Source organism: Thamnophis elegans, chromosome Z (genome assembly GCF_009769535.1).
Source record: "Thamnophis elegans isolate rThaEle1 chromosome Z, rThaEle1.pri, whole genome shotgun sequence".
Taxonomy (NCBI): Eukaryota; Metazoa; Chordata; class Lepidosauria; order Squamata; family Colubridae; genus Thamnophis; species Thamnophis elegans.
In genome coordinates, this window is record NC_045558.1 from 43,785,335 (window position 1) to 43,801,732 (window position 16,398).

The following is a 16,398-nucleotide window of genomic DNA, read 5'->3' on the forward strand; positions in this document are numbered from 1 at the left end:
GATCCTGATATCTGAGCTGGAAAACTGCAACCCCCCGGAAATGATGACGCCCCACTGAGTAGCTGGGACTTGCAGAAAAAGGCTGCAGAGAGAGAAGCGTTCGATCCGTAATCCGTCTGTGGGGGGTGCTGGGGACAGGCCGGGCCCCTTCTTCCCACCTTTATCCCCCCCACTCTTGAGGGACAAGCCCTTTCCCCTGTCCCAACGGTGGAATTTGAGGCTACCTCTGCTTTCCCTCTCCCTCCCTCAGTTGTGCAGCAGCGGCAGCGGCAGCTCTCAGCCTGGGCGGCAGCGTCACGCAGGCTGTGGAAGGAGGGGGAGGAGGAGGGAACCAAAGAGAGCTTTTACCGAGTCTGCGCCCCACAGCCAGGACCGTCCTGGCGCCTCAAGCCACGTTTCTTCCTGCAAAGCCCTTCTGGCGTCAAGCGGAACTCTCGGGATGCCCGAAGGGCTTTGCAGGAAGAAACGCGGCTTGAGGCGCAAGGACGATCCTGGCTGTGGGGCGCAGACCCGGTAAAAGCCTCTCTTTGGTTGGTTCCCTCCTCCTCCTCCTCCTCCTCCTCCTTCCACAGCCTGCGTGACGCTGCCGCCCAGGCTGAGAGCTGCCGCTGAAACAAGTTTGGGGAGCATGTGCGTGTCACCCGAAATGGCTATGCGTGTCAGCACTGACATGCGTGTCATAGGTTCGCCATCACTGGTCTATATAGATAGAGTGTGTTAGGAACAACTTTTATCTGGCAAGATTGAGACTGATTTGAAAGTGAATTTAAAGTGACAGGCTGTTTCTTCAGCTTCATTGCTGATTATTGCTGCCTTCTGAATTCTAGCTATTTTATTTATTTATTTTTCTCTTGTCTCAACCTTTTTTCTTTTTCCCTTTAGTTTGTATTAGTTTTTTTTAACAGTTATAATTGTAATTATTACTAAAATTACTATTAAAAGAATTATGTTTTCCAGATGGGAAACTCTTCCAAAGAAGATTCCCTCCCTTCCTTCCTCCTTTTTTTTGTGGGATGATAATAATATTTTCAAGTCCCTGCAGTTTCTTTGACAAGTTTTTTTGGGGGGGAAGTGATTTGTGATTGCCTGCTTCCTAGGACTGAGAGAGAGCGAGAGAGCCCACAGTCACACATCTGGCTTTGTTACGTAGGCTGAATTGGCATGATGCATTTACCTCTGATTAACTGAACTGTATTTTATCCAACTCCATATTTTTACACAATGCCCTGAACTATAATTTAAAAAAACCAATTGGGGTTTCACAAGAAGCTAGGTTAATGTAGCCACCTTTCTGGTTAAATGATGATGTGCTCACCAGCAGGATACATAAGACATGTCTGATGAGTTTAAAGTTATGGCAGGCTGGAATTAGAAGAGGCAGTCTTTGATAACATACAGAGATTTTGTTTGTTTCCATATTGACCTGTTCTTTATATCACCTGTTGCATTAATGTTTCAGTTGATCACAGCCATTTTATTGTTAATGGAGAAAATAAAGTGGTTACCCTGTAAAGAGATTGTGTCACTTTACAGGGTCTCCCACATAGGAGCTGTGGAATTCCAGATCTCTTTTCTGACTGCTGTGAGCATTTTCCTTCATTGTAGTTCAAGCTTTTCTGGAACGTAGGATGAGCAAAAACTGTTTCCCAAGGAGTTTTGGGGTGTTCAAAATAGGCTTTGGATTTTCCAGATGTCCCCTCTTTCAACCCTATAGAGTTTTATTATATTTGTTTTCTCACAGTGAATTGGTACTATATAATTTGCAATTAACCTTCTTAGTAGACTCTAAATGGGATGGTTTTGGGTGAAACCCTGGTTTTTTAAACCTTTGTGCATGTTTTTAATTATATAAATATTAATTAAACATCTTCCAGCTGTGTTTTTTGTTATTCCAAACTGGATATTGTCCAGTTTGCATTTATTCAGTTGAATGACATTTCTAATTTAACCTCTTGTTCTTGCCAAGAGCAGGCAGACAGCAAATGAAAATAAACCTTCCATCACAGTGATTGTGTGTCTCCATGACAAGGAAAGTTGGATGCAAATATTTTCCCAGTTGAGGGTTTCCAGATCACCAAGCCTTCCATTTCCCAAGCTTTACACTGCAAGTTTAAATACATTTGGATCAATTATTATTTTTTTCAATTCAGATGTATGCTGACATTCAAAGTTCTACTCGCACAGGATCTCTCTATTTTATACCATTTCTCTGAAAATAAGACCTCCCTCAAAATATTGCAACACAGCAGCAGCCATAAGGTGACCACGTCACTGTCTCCTGCATCTCAAAAATAATGTCCTCCCAAAAAATAAGGCCAAGTGCTTATTTGGGGAGGGGTGTCAAAAGAAAATGACCCTGTCTTATTTTTGTGGAAAAATAGTAGTTTTGTAGTTCTAAACTCAGGTCTATAGGCTACTTAGCATGTCAATCTATTCAAGCAGTCCAAAATGACTGTGTGTCACTGTGAGCGGCCATATTAATTATTTAAATAAAAGTAATAAATAAAAATAACAATTTCCCTCTTGCCACAGTTGATGTCCATAGAAAACAGACTGCTTTCTTGAACTGATAAGTTGTAGTAGACTGTCCAGGGATCAAACAGATAACTGATAATTTTGAGGATTCCAAAAAGAAAAGACCATATTTCTTTAATAGAGCAAGTAGCATGGGAACAGATTCCCAGATCAAATGTAAGTAGTCATCTAAAAACACTCACTGCAAGTGGAATCTGAAGAGCAGGAAAGCATCACGCCATTCCTTCAAAAATGTAGCATTATACTAAAAAGTAGCATGAGAGTAATGTAGGTGCTCGGGTGTTAGTGCTTTTTTGTATGTTCTGTAGTTTTGGGACTCCATAGAAAAAGCATACACACACTGTCAGATATTCTTATAGGTCCTAGAAAGTTCACCATGTTTTTTGTTGCATTTATTGTTCTTGATCTGCTTCTTTTCAAGGGCATTTGAGTTGTAAATACATATTAAGCTTTTTCAAATAATAGAGAGCAAAATTAAATCACATGCTTTGCCTGTGGAAAATCTCAAACCAGTTAAGATATCAAAAGTTGCAGTCACATGACTGCAAAATGCTGCAATTGATTGTAAGGAGATCTAGTTGTCAATGCCCAAAATACAATTATGTGTCTGGAAATAAAGTAGAAAGCATTGATGGTAATATACACTTCATTAATTCCTATTCTGCTTATACCTCTTGAAAATCAAGCTAAAATAAACCTACCCATGGGGCCAAACACTTAAAAAAATAAAAATATCAGCGGAAGAGTATGTGCATAAATAGCATCCTTTAAAAAAAAATCTTGGTTCTTTAATTTTAAAAATCCATGGTGTAATTTCCAGAAGGAATGCATTCCCTTAATACAATCCCAGTTACTGACCCTATCAGAGATACCATCTTGTTTATTGAACTAATTGACATCAGTCTTAACTGACTCAGAGATCACAAATGCAATCAAAACATACCACAAGACTTTTTGCTGCAGCTCTTAGAACTTGTTTTGCAAAACAGCAACAGAGAAATGAGAAATGGGGGAAGAGAAGACTGCTGGAGTTCACTAATGATAATACATAGATAAATGCAGTAATAAATGAAACTTTGAAATGAAACGGCTGGAATGGGAGGGGGAGAATTTATATTTTTAAATCTGTAACCTTCCTTCCAGAGTGACTTTTTTTTCCTATGCCAAATAAATAATGGGATTTCTTAGTAGATTTTAGATACATATCCACAATTCAAAACTGATGACTCTATAGAGATTTTACACTGAAAGTTACTTTTTCCATTTCATCTTCTGGCCAGTATTATCATAAAATGAGAGTTTTATAGACTTTTGTTCTAAATGAAATGCCTTCTTGGAATGTCTTTACATTGCAGCAAAAGTTTTCAAGTCAGCTTGAAAATCTTCAACATATTCTTGCCAATGATTAATTATGCTTTCTCCCAAATTTACATCATCTTAACAAGAATACAAGGCCTTGAATTGGAACTGATCCTTGAATGAAGATAAATCAGTCTTACTCAAATGGAGATTGTTTCCAAATCAGAAGAAGAAAGAATTTCTTTGTATTCTGCACTAATCAGACCTCTTCTTGAATAGTGAATAGCCCAATTCTTTAAAATGATTCAGACATATTGGAACAGGTTCAGAGAATGGATTTAAAATACAGTCATGGATATGTGATTAAACTATGAAGAAAGGAGAAATTATAGTACAAATATAGCCTGCTGAGCACGCACACACACCCCTGAGAATATGACAGTCACTAGGAACAACCATGGAATATTATAGCTGTTGGGCAAATTCATGGTAGATTTGGCACCCTGAATCCTGCTTGAATGCAACTTGAGCATACAATTGAAAAGCATCTGAAAAGTTGTATCACAGAACCTAAGTGACCTTGGCACACCTTACATTCATGGGGTTGTGCCCAGAAGTTTTACTATAATATAAACAAGTCTTCTGTCACGTAGAATTTTCCAGAGTTGTTGAAGTACAGTGTTTATAGCCAGAAGGTGATTCTGCATAACAAGCTGTAATTGACCACGTCTGATAAAATTCCAGATTGCAGGAAATCAATACAAAAAATTCAGATAAAGGAGCACCAATCTGAATAATGGAATGGTTTTTATTTAAAAAAATATTTTCACAATACTATACACATGCAGACTTAAAATAATCTACATATCTATGGTAAAAAGGATGAATAATTATTATATTAATTTTATTATAATTGTGTGCTGTCCTCTGTATTTAATATCTACAGAAAAAGCAGAATATAACAGTAGCCAATGTTTTACAAGTTTCATGCATTTCAAACATATATTTTGGATCAATAATAGCAGGAAAAGAGTGGTCTGTCTTAATTCTTTTAATTTGAACTAATATTTCACCAAATGAAAAATTAATCTACCTGCATTTAAAGTTTCAATTTGTATCTTAGCATATTTCCAATGTAAAACTTCCTTTTTAATGTCTGCTATAAAGTAAATAGTATTCTGAATGCTGATAATTTTTTTCTAGAAAATAGGAAAAGAAAATCCATTTATATACATATAAAATCTATACAGCATTTAGACTAAGCTGTACAAATAGGAATATATACACAATCATATATAATGTTATACAAAGCTGAGACTGGAAAGCAATTATCAGACTAGAAATCAATAAAAGTGAGCAACTAGTTAACATTTCCTGGCAAATAAACCAGAATTAAAGTTTGATTGAAAGTTTCTCAACAATTATTAATACAACTCAGCTTTTCAAACGCAGTCTTCCATGCAGTGGTAAATGTAAGTGTATATTTTAAATGAATTCAGTTAGGATCTTATTATTTCCAAATATTTTCATGAATACAATGCATGAAAGAGTATATTCACTAGCTTGTTCCATATGAGCTACTGATCTGGAGATGCAGAAAATCTGACTACAACCCTGACCAGGTTCCTAAATGTTTAGACCCACTGGACATGAAACAGGCATCTGTATAAACTTGCATAGGAGTCCTTAGTTTTTAAAAACAATGTGCTGCAGTCTTCCAGAAGTCGCTGAATGGTACTTTACATCATTATTGGCCATGTTGGCTCTAGCTGACTGGAATATGAGCTCAAGGCATTATTTCTTTCAGCATCAGAAACTGATCCTATTCCTAGGATTCTGAACAGTGTCTATCTATTTCAGTGGTGTTATTAGCCAGCAAATGTGGTTCCTTCCTAATTGTCTCATTTAAACTGTCAGCAAATATGATTTAAACTCATTGCATCTCTCTTGTTTTAATTTATTTATTTTTAAACTAAAACTAAATAGTCTATTTCTCTTTAGCTCTTATTTGGGCACATCTGCACAGAAGTTAAGTCAGAATGAGTTCAGTGACATTTAATACAACATTAGAGGGCATTGGGCTGCAGCTTAAATTGCCCAAATCAACAAACATAAAGTATTTGCATGTAATTCACGTAATTCATGCAGCTAAAGCATGGAGAAATTTCACATTGTAATAATAATAATTAAAAAACAAAAACAAAAGACTCCTTATAAACACTGGCAACAGATCTGCTTTTATCCTGGAAAAGTCTTAAGAAAACCTGAAGAGCTTATTTGAAGAACTAACAGTGCTAAATTGAGGTATTATTGTATTTTAATAACCTAAAGTATGAAGTTAAATATACTGTTCCTTTGGTTTGTTTTTGTTCTTGATACACAGGAAAATTCCTTCAGCCAATCATGAAAAAGGCAAATCTTGAGTCTTACTGTCACTGGATGTTTTCTATTAAGACAGGAAAGGATGGTCCGATTTTCTTCCACTGTGATCAGGAAATTAACACTTCTTTCCAATCATCATGGCAACATGACAATGGTTGTTGCAGCATTGATTGTTTCTCTATCGTCCAGTCTTGGTTTGATGATACTAATGTAGCACCTGATGCATGCATGTCATATATAGGTCACTCCTTTCTCACCACTCACTTTTCATGTAAAATAGCGACAATCTGTAGAGTCAATGTAACAGTAGGAAGTGCAGCGTAATTTTCCATAAGACCTAAGAGAAAAGATAAGGCAGACATGACATATAAATTATTTATTATAATTTACTGTATATACTCGAGTATAAGCCTAGTTTTTCAGCCCACTTTTTGGGCTGAAAAAAGCCGCCTCGGCTTATACTTGAGTCAGTGAAAAATTTGCCCGAAATGGAGGAGAAAAAGGGGCGGGGCCATGCCGCTGGGTGACACTCGTGAATGGCCCAGTGCCCCTGTGAGTTTCCCCTCCCTCTGTGTCAGTTTGCCGCGCAGCGCGCACCGCACCATCCCCCCTCCTCACGTTCTAATGTAATGCAGGGCTGTCTTACGATTCCCCTTCCTCCCCCTCCTGCCGCTCTGCAACGATGTCCCACCTCCTCCTTGTTATGGCAAGCAGCCACATAGCGATGTCCCACCTCCTCTGGTACAGTGATCCAATGATAGGAATCACTGTGCCGTGTGTCATAGGAGGCGGGACATCGCTCCCGCGGCTGCACGGGACATCATCATCACAGCGGGACATCAGCATCATGAGGTGAGTGAAGTATTTCATTGAATACACCGCTAGTTTACTGTTTTTCTTTGAAATAAATATTCAAAAACATTATTGGTATCTATTTTTATTTTTGAAATTTACCGGTAGCTGCTGCATTTCCCACCCTAGGCTTATACTCAAGTCAATAACTTTTCCAGTTTTTTTGTGGTAAAATTAGGTGCCTCGGCTTATATTCGGGTCGGCCTATACTCGAGTATATACGGTAAATGCTATTATTTATTACAGTTCACTGCACTGTCAGCCACATATTTAGACTTGCCATTTTATCCACTTACTGAGTCCTTCCCAAAGACCTGGAATAGAAAGAAGTTCTTGTCTGATGGTGTTAACGAAAATTATCATTAGATGTAAGCTGCTCCAAGTAAAGCTGCCTTTTTTAATTGACATATTGTGTGTATTGGTTATTTCCATTTGTACCTATTTTTCTACTCATAGCACACTTAAGAAGACTTACTTATAAAGTAATAAAGGTGGGATTTAAAAAAAGAAAATAAAAGAAATAAAGTACAGGGGAGTGAAGTGTAGGTGTTATGCCTTTTATTTTCCACTTCTCTTCCAGGTTTTTCTGCCAAAGTGGATTCCATAGAAGGAAGCAAGGAAACAAACAATGGCTGATAAAATGTAAGTTGCTAAGGATTACAAAATATAGGTTGAAGGATTACAAAATCATCTAGATGTTCTGTGAGCTCTTGTAATAAACTGGGAAGCCTGCAGATGAAAAAAAATCACTTGAAAACTGCCCAAAAGGGTCTCCTGGAATTCAAGCCCTGTTTTTATTTTTTACTATCGGTATATCATCTTTTCCAGAGTTTTTGCATCAATTATGTACATATAATCATTTGCCTTTCAAAACAGATATACAGCAGGACATGGTACTATGGCAAGTTATAATTAGATACAGGCCATCGACTCAGCTGAGTTTTGGCAGAACTATCTTTCTTATTACTGCCAATTAAAATGTCCCACTAGAGCTCTGCAGATAATTTCATTTACAAATTAAATGTTTCCCGTAAAATAGCAAGAGCATCTGACAGCACACAGAACAACAGCCGCTGCAGGTAAAAAGTTTGCTGACCAAATGCATACGAGTCAGATTGCAAGCAAGCAAAGATCCAAGTTAAGTATCTTGCCGGGAAGAACCACAGCTATGTTTTTGGAGAAAGTTCCAGTATGTAAATGATGAGGAACTTCAGAAATAAAAATAACCTTGGAAGAGGAGAATTTTATTCAGATTTTATCCTCCCTGATTTTCTTGAAGATAAAGATCAGGAAGGGAGCTACATTCAAACTAGCAGATTCTGGTACTGAAAACTATAACAAAAGTTGTTTTTATTAAATTTTAGTAATTCATGACTTTGTGTTCATGTTTGGTCTGTCTTGACAACTTGCTGACGACTGTGAAAAAGCCTCCAAAACAAATTTTACTATTTTAGTAGTAACATGGATCTTTGCATGTAAATGTTGTCGTGGCTGCCCAGATGAAGTGAATAGAGTATTTCTCAATAGTAAACATCTCTATTTGGAGGCAAAGGGGGGCCAAATTATGTTTCCCACTCAAAGGGTAATAGATTTCACAGTGTCAATAATTGGGGCAAGATGCAGTCATAAAGTGGGATATCATGTGATCCTGGCAGTCTTCTCTGCCATCATTAAGTGAGGATAATAGGTAGTTAAGTGAGGATGTCACATAACCATGTCTTAAGATTTCCTGTTGTCTTCCAACAAGCAAAGTTAATGGGGAAACCAGCAGGAAGTTGCAAGTCACAATCATCTTAGGCAATTTGCAAGTAGGATGGTGGTGGATAAGTGCTATGGAGTGAATACACAGGGGACAGATACTGTGGCCTGGGGCAAACACAGCTGGAGGTGGGATGTGACTGCGCAAGTGCAGGCAGGGATCTCATGCTCCATAGCTGGGTTCCTCAAGAGAAAAAGAAGGGGAACAGAAGCAACTTGCTAGCTTTCCTGCTGTTTCCCCATTGACTTTGCTTGTGGGAAGCCGGCAGAGAAGGCCCTAAATGGCAATCATGTGATCCTAGGATGCTACACCCATTATAGATCCTAGTCAGTTGCCAGATGCCCAAATCACAATTGTAATGGTGGAGGTGCTACAACAGGCACAATATTGAGGAAGTAAAACGTGTTCATCACTATTGTAACATTAGACAAGAAATATGTAGTTCTTTTTGTTTGTTGAAATGTTCAAGCAGCATGGAACGATATTCAAAAGTAGTTAGGGAACGAGAAGATGGTTTACAAAAATCCTCATTGCCTTTTTATCTATTCATGTTTAGGAGGCCATACAATAGTAAATCTCCACTCCTTCTCCACTCCAAAACTGTAGTTCATTTCCTGGAGCCCACTCAAATGCTACCAAGCTACACACTCAAATGCTACCCCCTCCCGCACCCCAACTCGCTGCATGAACCACAGACAACGACGGCGCTTTCTTTAATGAGGCCAGTGGTTACATTGATTCCTGACCCCACCCGCTCATCGTGGTAAGCCTTTGGGGTTTTTTTTGATTACCATCGACCCGGAGAAGAGGTTCCGATCCGGACTGTTATTAGAGTTGGACGTATTGGACGGCTGTCTGTCCATCGCCGCCACAGCCCTCCGGTGCCCCCCCCCTGCTTGGCCTGGCCTCTCGCCAACGCTGTGGCGTTTTCAACCTTACCGGCCTTATCAGCATTTTTGGCTTTATTCTGGAGACCTTAAGGGGCTTGGGTGGCCTGTGGGAACTGGTGCTTTGAGGACTGGCGCTTTGAAAATGGGAGAGAACTTCCTAGACTGCATTATTAATATTGGTTAACGAGAGTGTGATTGGCTCGGATGGTGCTGAAGACGTGCGAGCGCTCGGCGTGTAGCCATCGCTGCGTCCTTTGTGAACCTTCACATGCCTCCCCCTCCCACCCTGCAGTACTTTATGATCTACGACACCTGTTACTCCAGCTTATTGCGTCTGGGAGAGCCCTTGGAACCTGCGAGGCCTCCCCTTTCTGCCTCCTTTTGGGGCCGGGGAGAGCCTTCTGGAACTGGACAGGGCTTTCCCTCCTTACCACCTTTACCATCTGGTTCCTCCTGCCAGTGCTCATAGAACTGGACCCTTGGACTCCCAGTTTTTGCAATCTTGCCCCCGGGCCACGATTATCAATGCCCTCCACCATCTCAGGAGCCCGATCTCTGCCACCTGGATTTTCACCCCGTTCTACTACCCTACCACAACTCTATGTGAACTCTGCACATTTTAACAGCTGCGCAATTTTTTCTCTTTCTGTATGGGTTATGTATGTGATATGTAAGTGATGGATGGTCGATGTCTGTACCGACTTTTATTTTATTATCATTGTAACCTGTAATTTTAAATGTTATTTACGTGGGGACTGTATGAGTGAGTGATTGCTTATGTATGATAGGACTGGGAGTATAGCCAGGTGCCTCCTCCACTGAGTGCTATTGCAGAAGTGGCAGAGGGCCTGGGCCTACCTCCCTGTCCTAGAATGACTGAGATAAACGGCCTGCCGGGGAGAGCAGAGGCTACGGGAGGGGAAATGGGGCCCGCGGGTACTGGAGTGGGCCGGAACATTACGGTCATAATAGGGAGAGGCAGGTATGACAGGAACTTCAGGGCTAGCCATTATCGGGGAAAGAGGGTCCGCTACGTCACAGCGATCCCTCCTTCCGGCCCTACTAGTTCCACTCCAGGGACAGATGGCGAGAGTGGTCAGGGCCCTGGTCTCAGGCTGTTGTTGCTAAATGCCAGGTCTGTGGTTCACAAGGCTCCCCTCGTCCGGGACCTAATATTAGACGAGGGGGCAGACCTGGCATGTATTACTGAAACCTGGCTGGGCCCGGAGGGAGGAGTCCCCCTCACTGATATGTGCCCAGAAGGATTTCAGGTGCTCCATCAGCCGTGACCCCAGGAAAGGGGTGGGGGAGTGGCTGTCATCATCCGAGGGTCATTAGTTCCTCGTAGGATCCCTGCTCTGGAGCTTGTCGGGTGTGAGTCCTTGTTGGTGAAGTTGGACCTTGCGGGTCAAGTGGGATTGTTGTTAATGTACCTTCCTCCCAACAGCATTGCAACAGCCCTCCCCTCGCTAGAGTCAGTAGCTGAGCTGGCGGTCGAGTTCCCCAGGCTTATGGTGCTGGGGGATTTCAACCTGCCTTCGCTCGGTGAACACTCTGATGGGGTGCAAGAGTTCATTGCTTCCATGACAGCCATGGACTTGACCCAAGTAATCCGGGGATCGACTCACTCAGCAGGTCACAGACTTGACCTTGTATTCCTCTCGGAGCAGTGGAAACGTGATCTAGATTTGAGGGGTATTAAGATCTTGCCCTTGTCATGGTCTGATCACTTCCTACTGAGGCTGGACTTTCGGAAACCAATCCCCCACTGTAGGGAGGAGGAACCAATTAAATGGTTCCGCCCCAGGCGCCTGATGGACCCTATGGGATTTCAGACGGCGCTTGGAGAAATACCTGACGCTCTTGTTCACAGTCCAGTGGAGTCCTTAGTCCCTGCTTGGAATACAGCGGCGGCGGGGGCTCTAACCCGGATTGCGCCTTTGCGGCCTCTCCGAGGTGGCGGATCCAGGAGGGCTCCTTGGTTTACCAAGGAACTCCAGGAGATGAAGTGCCAAAAGAGACGCCTAGAGTGCCGCTGGAGGGCCAGTAACTCTGAGTCAGACCGAGCACTGATGAGAGCCTATATCAGAGCCTATCTTGTGGCAATATGGGCGGCGAAATGTGAGAATTTTGCCACTCTTATTGCATCCGCTGAATTGCGCCCAACCGCCTTGTTTAGAATAACCCGCTCCCTCTTGAAAGAGAGGGACGCGGAGGACCCTTTACAAGGTAGAGCTGAGGAATTTGTTCAGTTTCTAATGGATAAAGTCGCTCGGATTCGGACAGATCTGGACTCCAATTGCACGGTACCAGCCGAGGTACCGGGGGAAGGTCTTGAGAGGAGTTTATGGAATGAGTTTCAACTTGTCACTCCTGAGGAAGTGGACAGGGCCATGGGAGCGGTGAGTGCCTCCACCTGTATACTGGACCTGTGCCCCTCTTGGCAGATCTCGACCAGCAGGGAGGTGACACGCAGCTGGATCCAGACGATAGTTAACACCTCTCTCCGGGAAGGATCCTTTCCGCTCCTCCTAAAGGATGTGGTGGTGAGACCCCTCCTGAAGAAACCTTCTCTGGATCCAGCCATTTTGAGTAACTATCGTTCAGTCTCCAACCTCCCCTTTGTAGGGAAGGTTGTTGAGAAAGTGGTGGCCTTTCAACTCCGGCAGTCCTTGGATGAAACCGATTATCTAGATTCCTTTCAGTCTGGATCAGGCCTGGTTACAGCATGGAAACTGCTTTGGTCGCGCTGATCGATGATCTCTGGCGAGCCAGGGATAGGGGTCACTCCTCTATCCTAGTGCTCCTTGACCTCTCAGTGGCCTTCGATACCATTGACCATGGTATCCTTCTGCGACGGTTGCGGGAGGTGGGAGTGGGAGGCACCGTTCTTCGGTGGTTCTCCTCCTACCTCTCGGACAGGTCGCAGTCGGTGTTGGTCGGAGGGCAGAGGTCAACCCCTAGGCCCCTCACCTATGGGGTCCTGCAGGGTTCGGTCCTGTCTTCCCTCCTATTTAACATCTACATGAAGCCACTGGGTGAGATCATACGGCGGCACGGGATTAAATACCATCAATACGCGGACGATACACAATTGTATCTGTCCGCCCCGTGCCAACTCAGTGAAGCAGTAGAAGTGATGTGCCAGTGCCTGGAGGATGTCAGGGTCTGGATGGGAACGAACAAGCTTGCACTCAATCCTGACAAGACAGAGTGGCTATTGATGCTCCCTCCCAAGGATGGTCCAGCTATTCCATCTCTCAGCCTGGGGGGTGAAATTATTCACCCCTCAGAGAGGGCCCGCAATTTGGGAGTCCTCCTGGATCCACAGCTGACCTTAGAACATCATTTGTTGGCTGTGACCAGGGGGGCTTTTGCCCAGGTTCACCTGGAGCACCAATTGTGATCCTATTTGGACCGGGAGGCCCTTCAGATAGTCACTCACGCCCTCGTCACCTCAAGACTGGATTACTGTAACGCGCTCTACATGTGGCTGCCCTTGAAGAGTGTTCGAAGACTTCAGTTAGTCCAGAATGCAGCCGCGTGAGCGATTGTGGGTGCACCTAGGTACACCCACGTTACACCTATCCTCCGCGAGCTGCACTGGCTTCCCATTGGGCTCCGAACACGCTTCAAAGTGCTAGTCGTTACTTTTAAAGCCCTTCATGGCATCGGACCTGGTTACCTGAGAGACCGCCTCCTGCCAATTACCTCCCAAAGACCGATTAGATCGCACAGACTAGGCCTTCTCCGGATTCCATCTGCCAGCCAATGTCAGCTGGCGACACCCCGGGGGAGGTCCTTCTCTGTTGCAGCTCTGGCCCTCTGGAACGATCTCCCCATTGAGATCCGGACCCTCACTACCCTTCCGGCCTTCCGCAAAGCGACTAAGACCTGGCTGTTCCGGCAGGCCTGGGGCTGTTGAGTTGTCCAGCCCCACTTCAGGTTTGTGACTGTTGTGTAATTTTAAACTGTTGTTTATTTTTTATATATCCCCCCTCCCTTTTATTGTAAGCTGCTCTAAGTCTCTTTTGAGAGTGGGCGGCATACAAAATTTAATAAATAAATAATAAAATAAATAAATAAACAATAAAAGAACTGAAATGCACTTACTGAAATAATTAATTGGATTTAATTAACTCTACATTTAATGTTAAGTTTAAACTGGATTTAATTAACTAAATAAATATAATCAAATGTCCCTTTTAATTTTGGATGTGGACTCCTCCATATTTTGTACATCACTCACTGTTTCGCCTTCAGTCTTTAAAAAAATATTTTTTGTTATTATAAAAAATTATGTACCTGCCCATCTTTTAACTTTCTGCAGCAACCAATTGTGGAAAGCCCCCCCCCCTCCTAGTAGTATGAAATATTTTTGGAAATATTAAAAAGGCAGAATATTATATTTCCCTAAAGGAAAAATGGAGACACATGCTCTTAAAGATAGAAAGCAGCCCCCAGCAGAAGCCAGCACTTGAGGTAAAGAGCTTACTGAAAGAAGCTAACTATCAATATGGCTGTATTCATAAGCAAAGCAAATATTGCAGGCAGAAATCCATTCAAGACAGGATATTTTGACGCTCCTTAGCAGAACGGTAGTATTAGAAAATAGTCCCTCACCCAAGATCCAACACAAGATGAAAGCCATTAGTCATAATAGGAATTGCCCACACAAGCCCCTTCATTGCATAATTTCCAAAGCAACCTGGGAGCTCAGACAAACAATAAGCCAGAGGTTGACCAGATTAGTTCAGACAAACACCTAGGATTTGCATTTCCTCTTTTGCCTATAGAGCCAGCTTTGACTCCTACATAATCAGTCCATGACCCCATAGGAATCTGACAACAGCCAATAGAATATTAAAGGACATGTTCTAGCAGAGGAACAGGAAGCTCAAATACAAAGCCCAAAGAACGTATAAAAACTCATCCGCACTCAACTCCATTTTGTCAGCTGCCCAGAATCACATGTGGTTCTACTTCATCATTAAACCATCTTTCCAATCAACCTCCATGTTTCCAGTGTCTTTTTCCCAGCTTGGAACTAAACCAGATGGATATTTCTTCCCACGCAATCAAAAATTGATTGCACAAAATCACTTAAAACTATAAAATTCAACTAAAGAAACAACAAAAATCTGGCACCATTTAGTTCTAATGTGCATCTAATCTTCTCCCAATGTTTGGGTTAAAAGCATTTAAAGGCTAAAATGGTTGGAGGCTTTCTGAACAAGCCAATACAATTTCAGTTCAAACAAAAGCAAATTTAAACCTAAGATCACTTTTTTCTGATTAGTTTTCTCCAATTCCAAAAACAATACAATACTAAAACAACAACAACAGGACTGGGGCTGCCCTTGAAGAGCATCCGGCGACTTCAGCTAGTACAAAACGCAGCCGCGCGAGTGATCGCGGGTGCACCTCGATTCACCCGCATTACACCTATCCTCCGCGAGCTGCGTTGGCTACCTGTCGATCTCCGGATGCGCTTCAAGGTGCTATTGACCACCCATAAAGCCCTACATGGCAGTGGATCTGGATACTTGAGAGACCGCCTTCTGCCAATTACCTCCCTACGGCCTATAAGATCTCATAGGTTAGGCCTCCTCCGCATCCCATCGGCCAGCCAATGCCGGCTGGCAACCACAAGGAGGAGGGCCTTCTCAGTAGCGGCCCCGACCCTTTGGAACGAGCTCCCCGTAGAGATCCGCACCCTCTCCACCGTCCAGGCCTTCCGCATAGCCTTGAAGAACTGGCTCGCCCGTCAGGCCTGGGGATAAGGACCATTGCCCCGCCCGAATGTTGTATGCATGTTGTGTATTATTTTATTATGTGTTGTTGTTTTAGTATTGTATTGTTTTGTATTCCCCTCTCCCTGGTTTCTGTGAGCCGCCCTGAGTCCCCTCAGGGAAAAGGGCGGCCTACAAATAAAATCAATTCTAATTCTAATTCTAATTCCAGAGTGTGACAAATTTGAGGAGACTGCCACCCTTCTCCACAATTTTTTGTCTTTCAGTTGTCTGAGAACTAAGAAAATGAAAAGTGATCCGTGTCTATGCATACATCTTTGTGTGTGTCTATATAACAAAATCAAATATTCCTGATGATATGCAACTATCTCTAGAACACAATTACTCCTACGATCTTTTCACTTCAGAATTTAATTCATCTTTATTTTCCAAGTAATCAGAGGCAAATGAATAATTTTGCAGACTCACTTCACTATCTTTCTATAACTATTGATTTAGGATGAAGTGAATCTTTCTTTTCACTTCTAAGCAAATACAGAAGATTTGTTCTTTAGGCTTCAGAAAGCTTTTCTCTAAATCAACTATCTCTTTCTTATTAATATACCCCTCCCCTGCCCTGAAAATAATTATACTGCCTCCCTCTTCTCTCTTCCTTTGAGTTCACATTTGTTTAATCAAAACACATCTTCTGTAATTTAGTTTTAAAATGATCATACCCAGGGAGATATGTTTTGCACGTTAAGTATCCAAAGTCATTCCCATCACATTCTTCTCCACCTTCATGCCGATAGCCATCTCCACAATAAGCATGGTGGCATCCTATTGATTACAAAATAGAAAACAAAAATATATGTTATTTTGTGGAGACATAGTTATTTTTATATTAATATAGCTAAGATTATATCAGTTATCTTTATATCAGTTTAAG

At 42.2% G+C, this 16,398-nt stretch overlaps 1 protein-coding gene across 2 annotated transcripts in view; it reads right to left on the reverse strand.

Annotated features, from left to right (window-relative positions):
• Positions 1-4,647: 4,647 nt before the first annotated feature.
• Positions 4,648-16,398, reverse strand: part of COLQ (collagen like tail subunit of asymmetric acetylcholinesterase) — a 61,136-nt gene continuing 49,385 nt past the window's right edge. For both annotated transcript variants that reach the window (XM_032237169.1, XM_032237168.1), the window contains exons 16-17: positions 16,187-16,289; positions 4,648-6,553 (exon numbers count right to left, since the gene is read on the reverse strand). In XM_032237169.1, the coding sequence (XP_032093060.1) occupies positions 6,484-6,553; positions 16,187-16,289 (173 nt within the window). In that variant the 3' untranslated portion in view covers positions 4,648-6,483. The remainder of the gene's footprint in view (positions 6,554-16,186; positions 16,290-16,398) is intronic.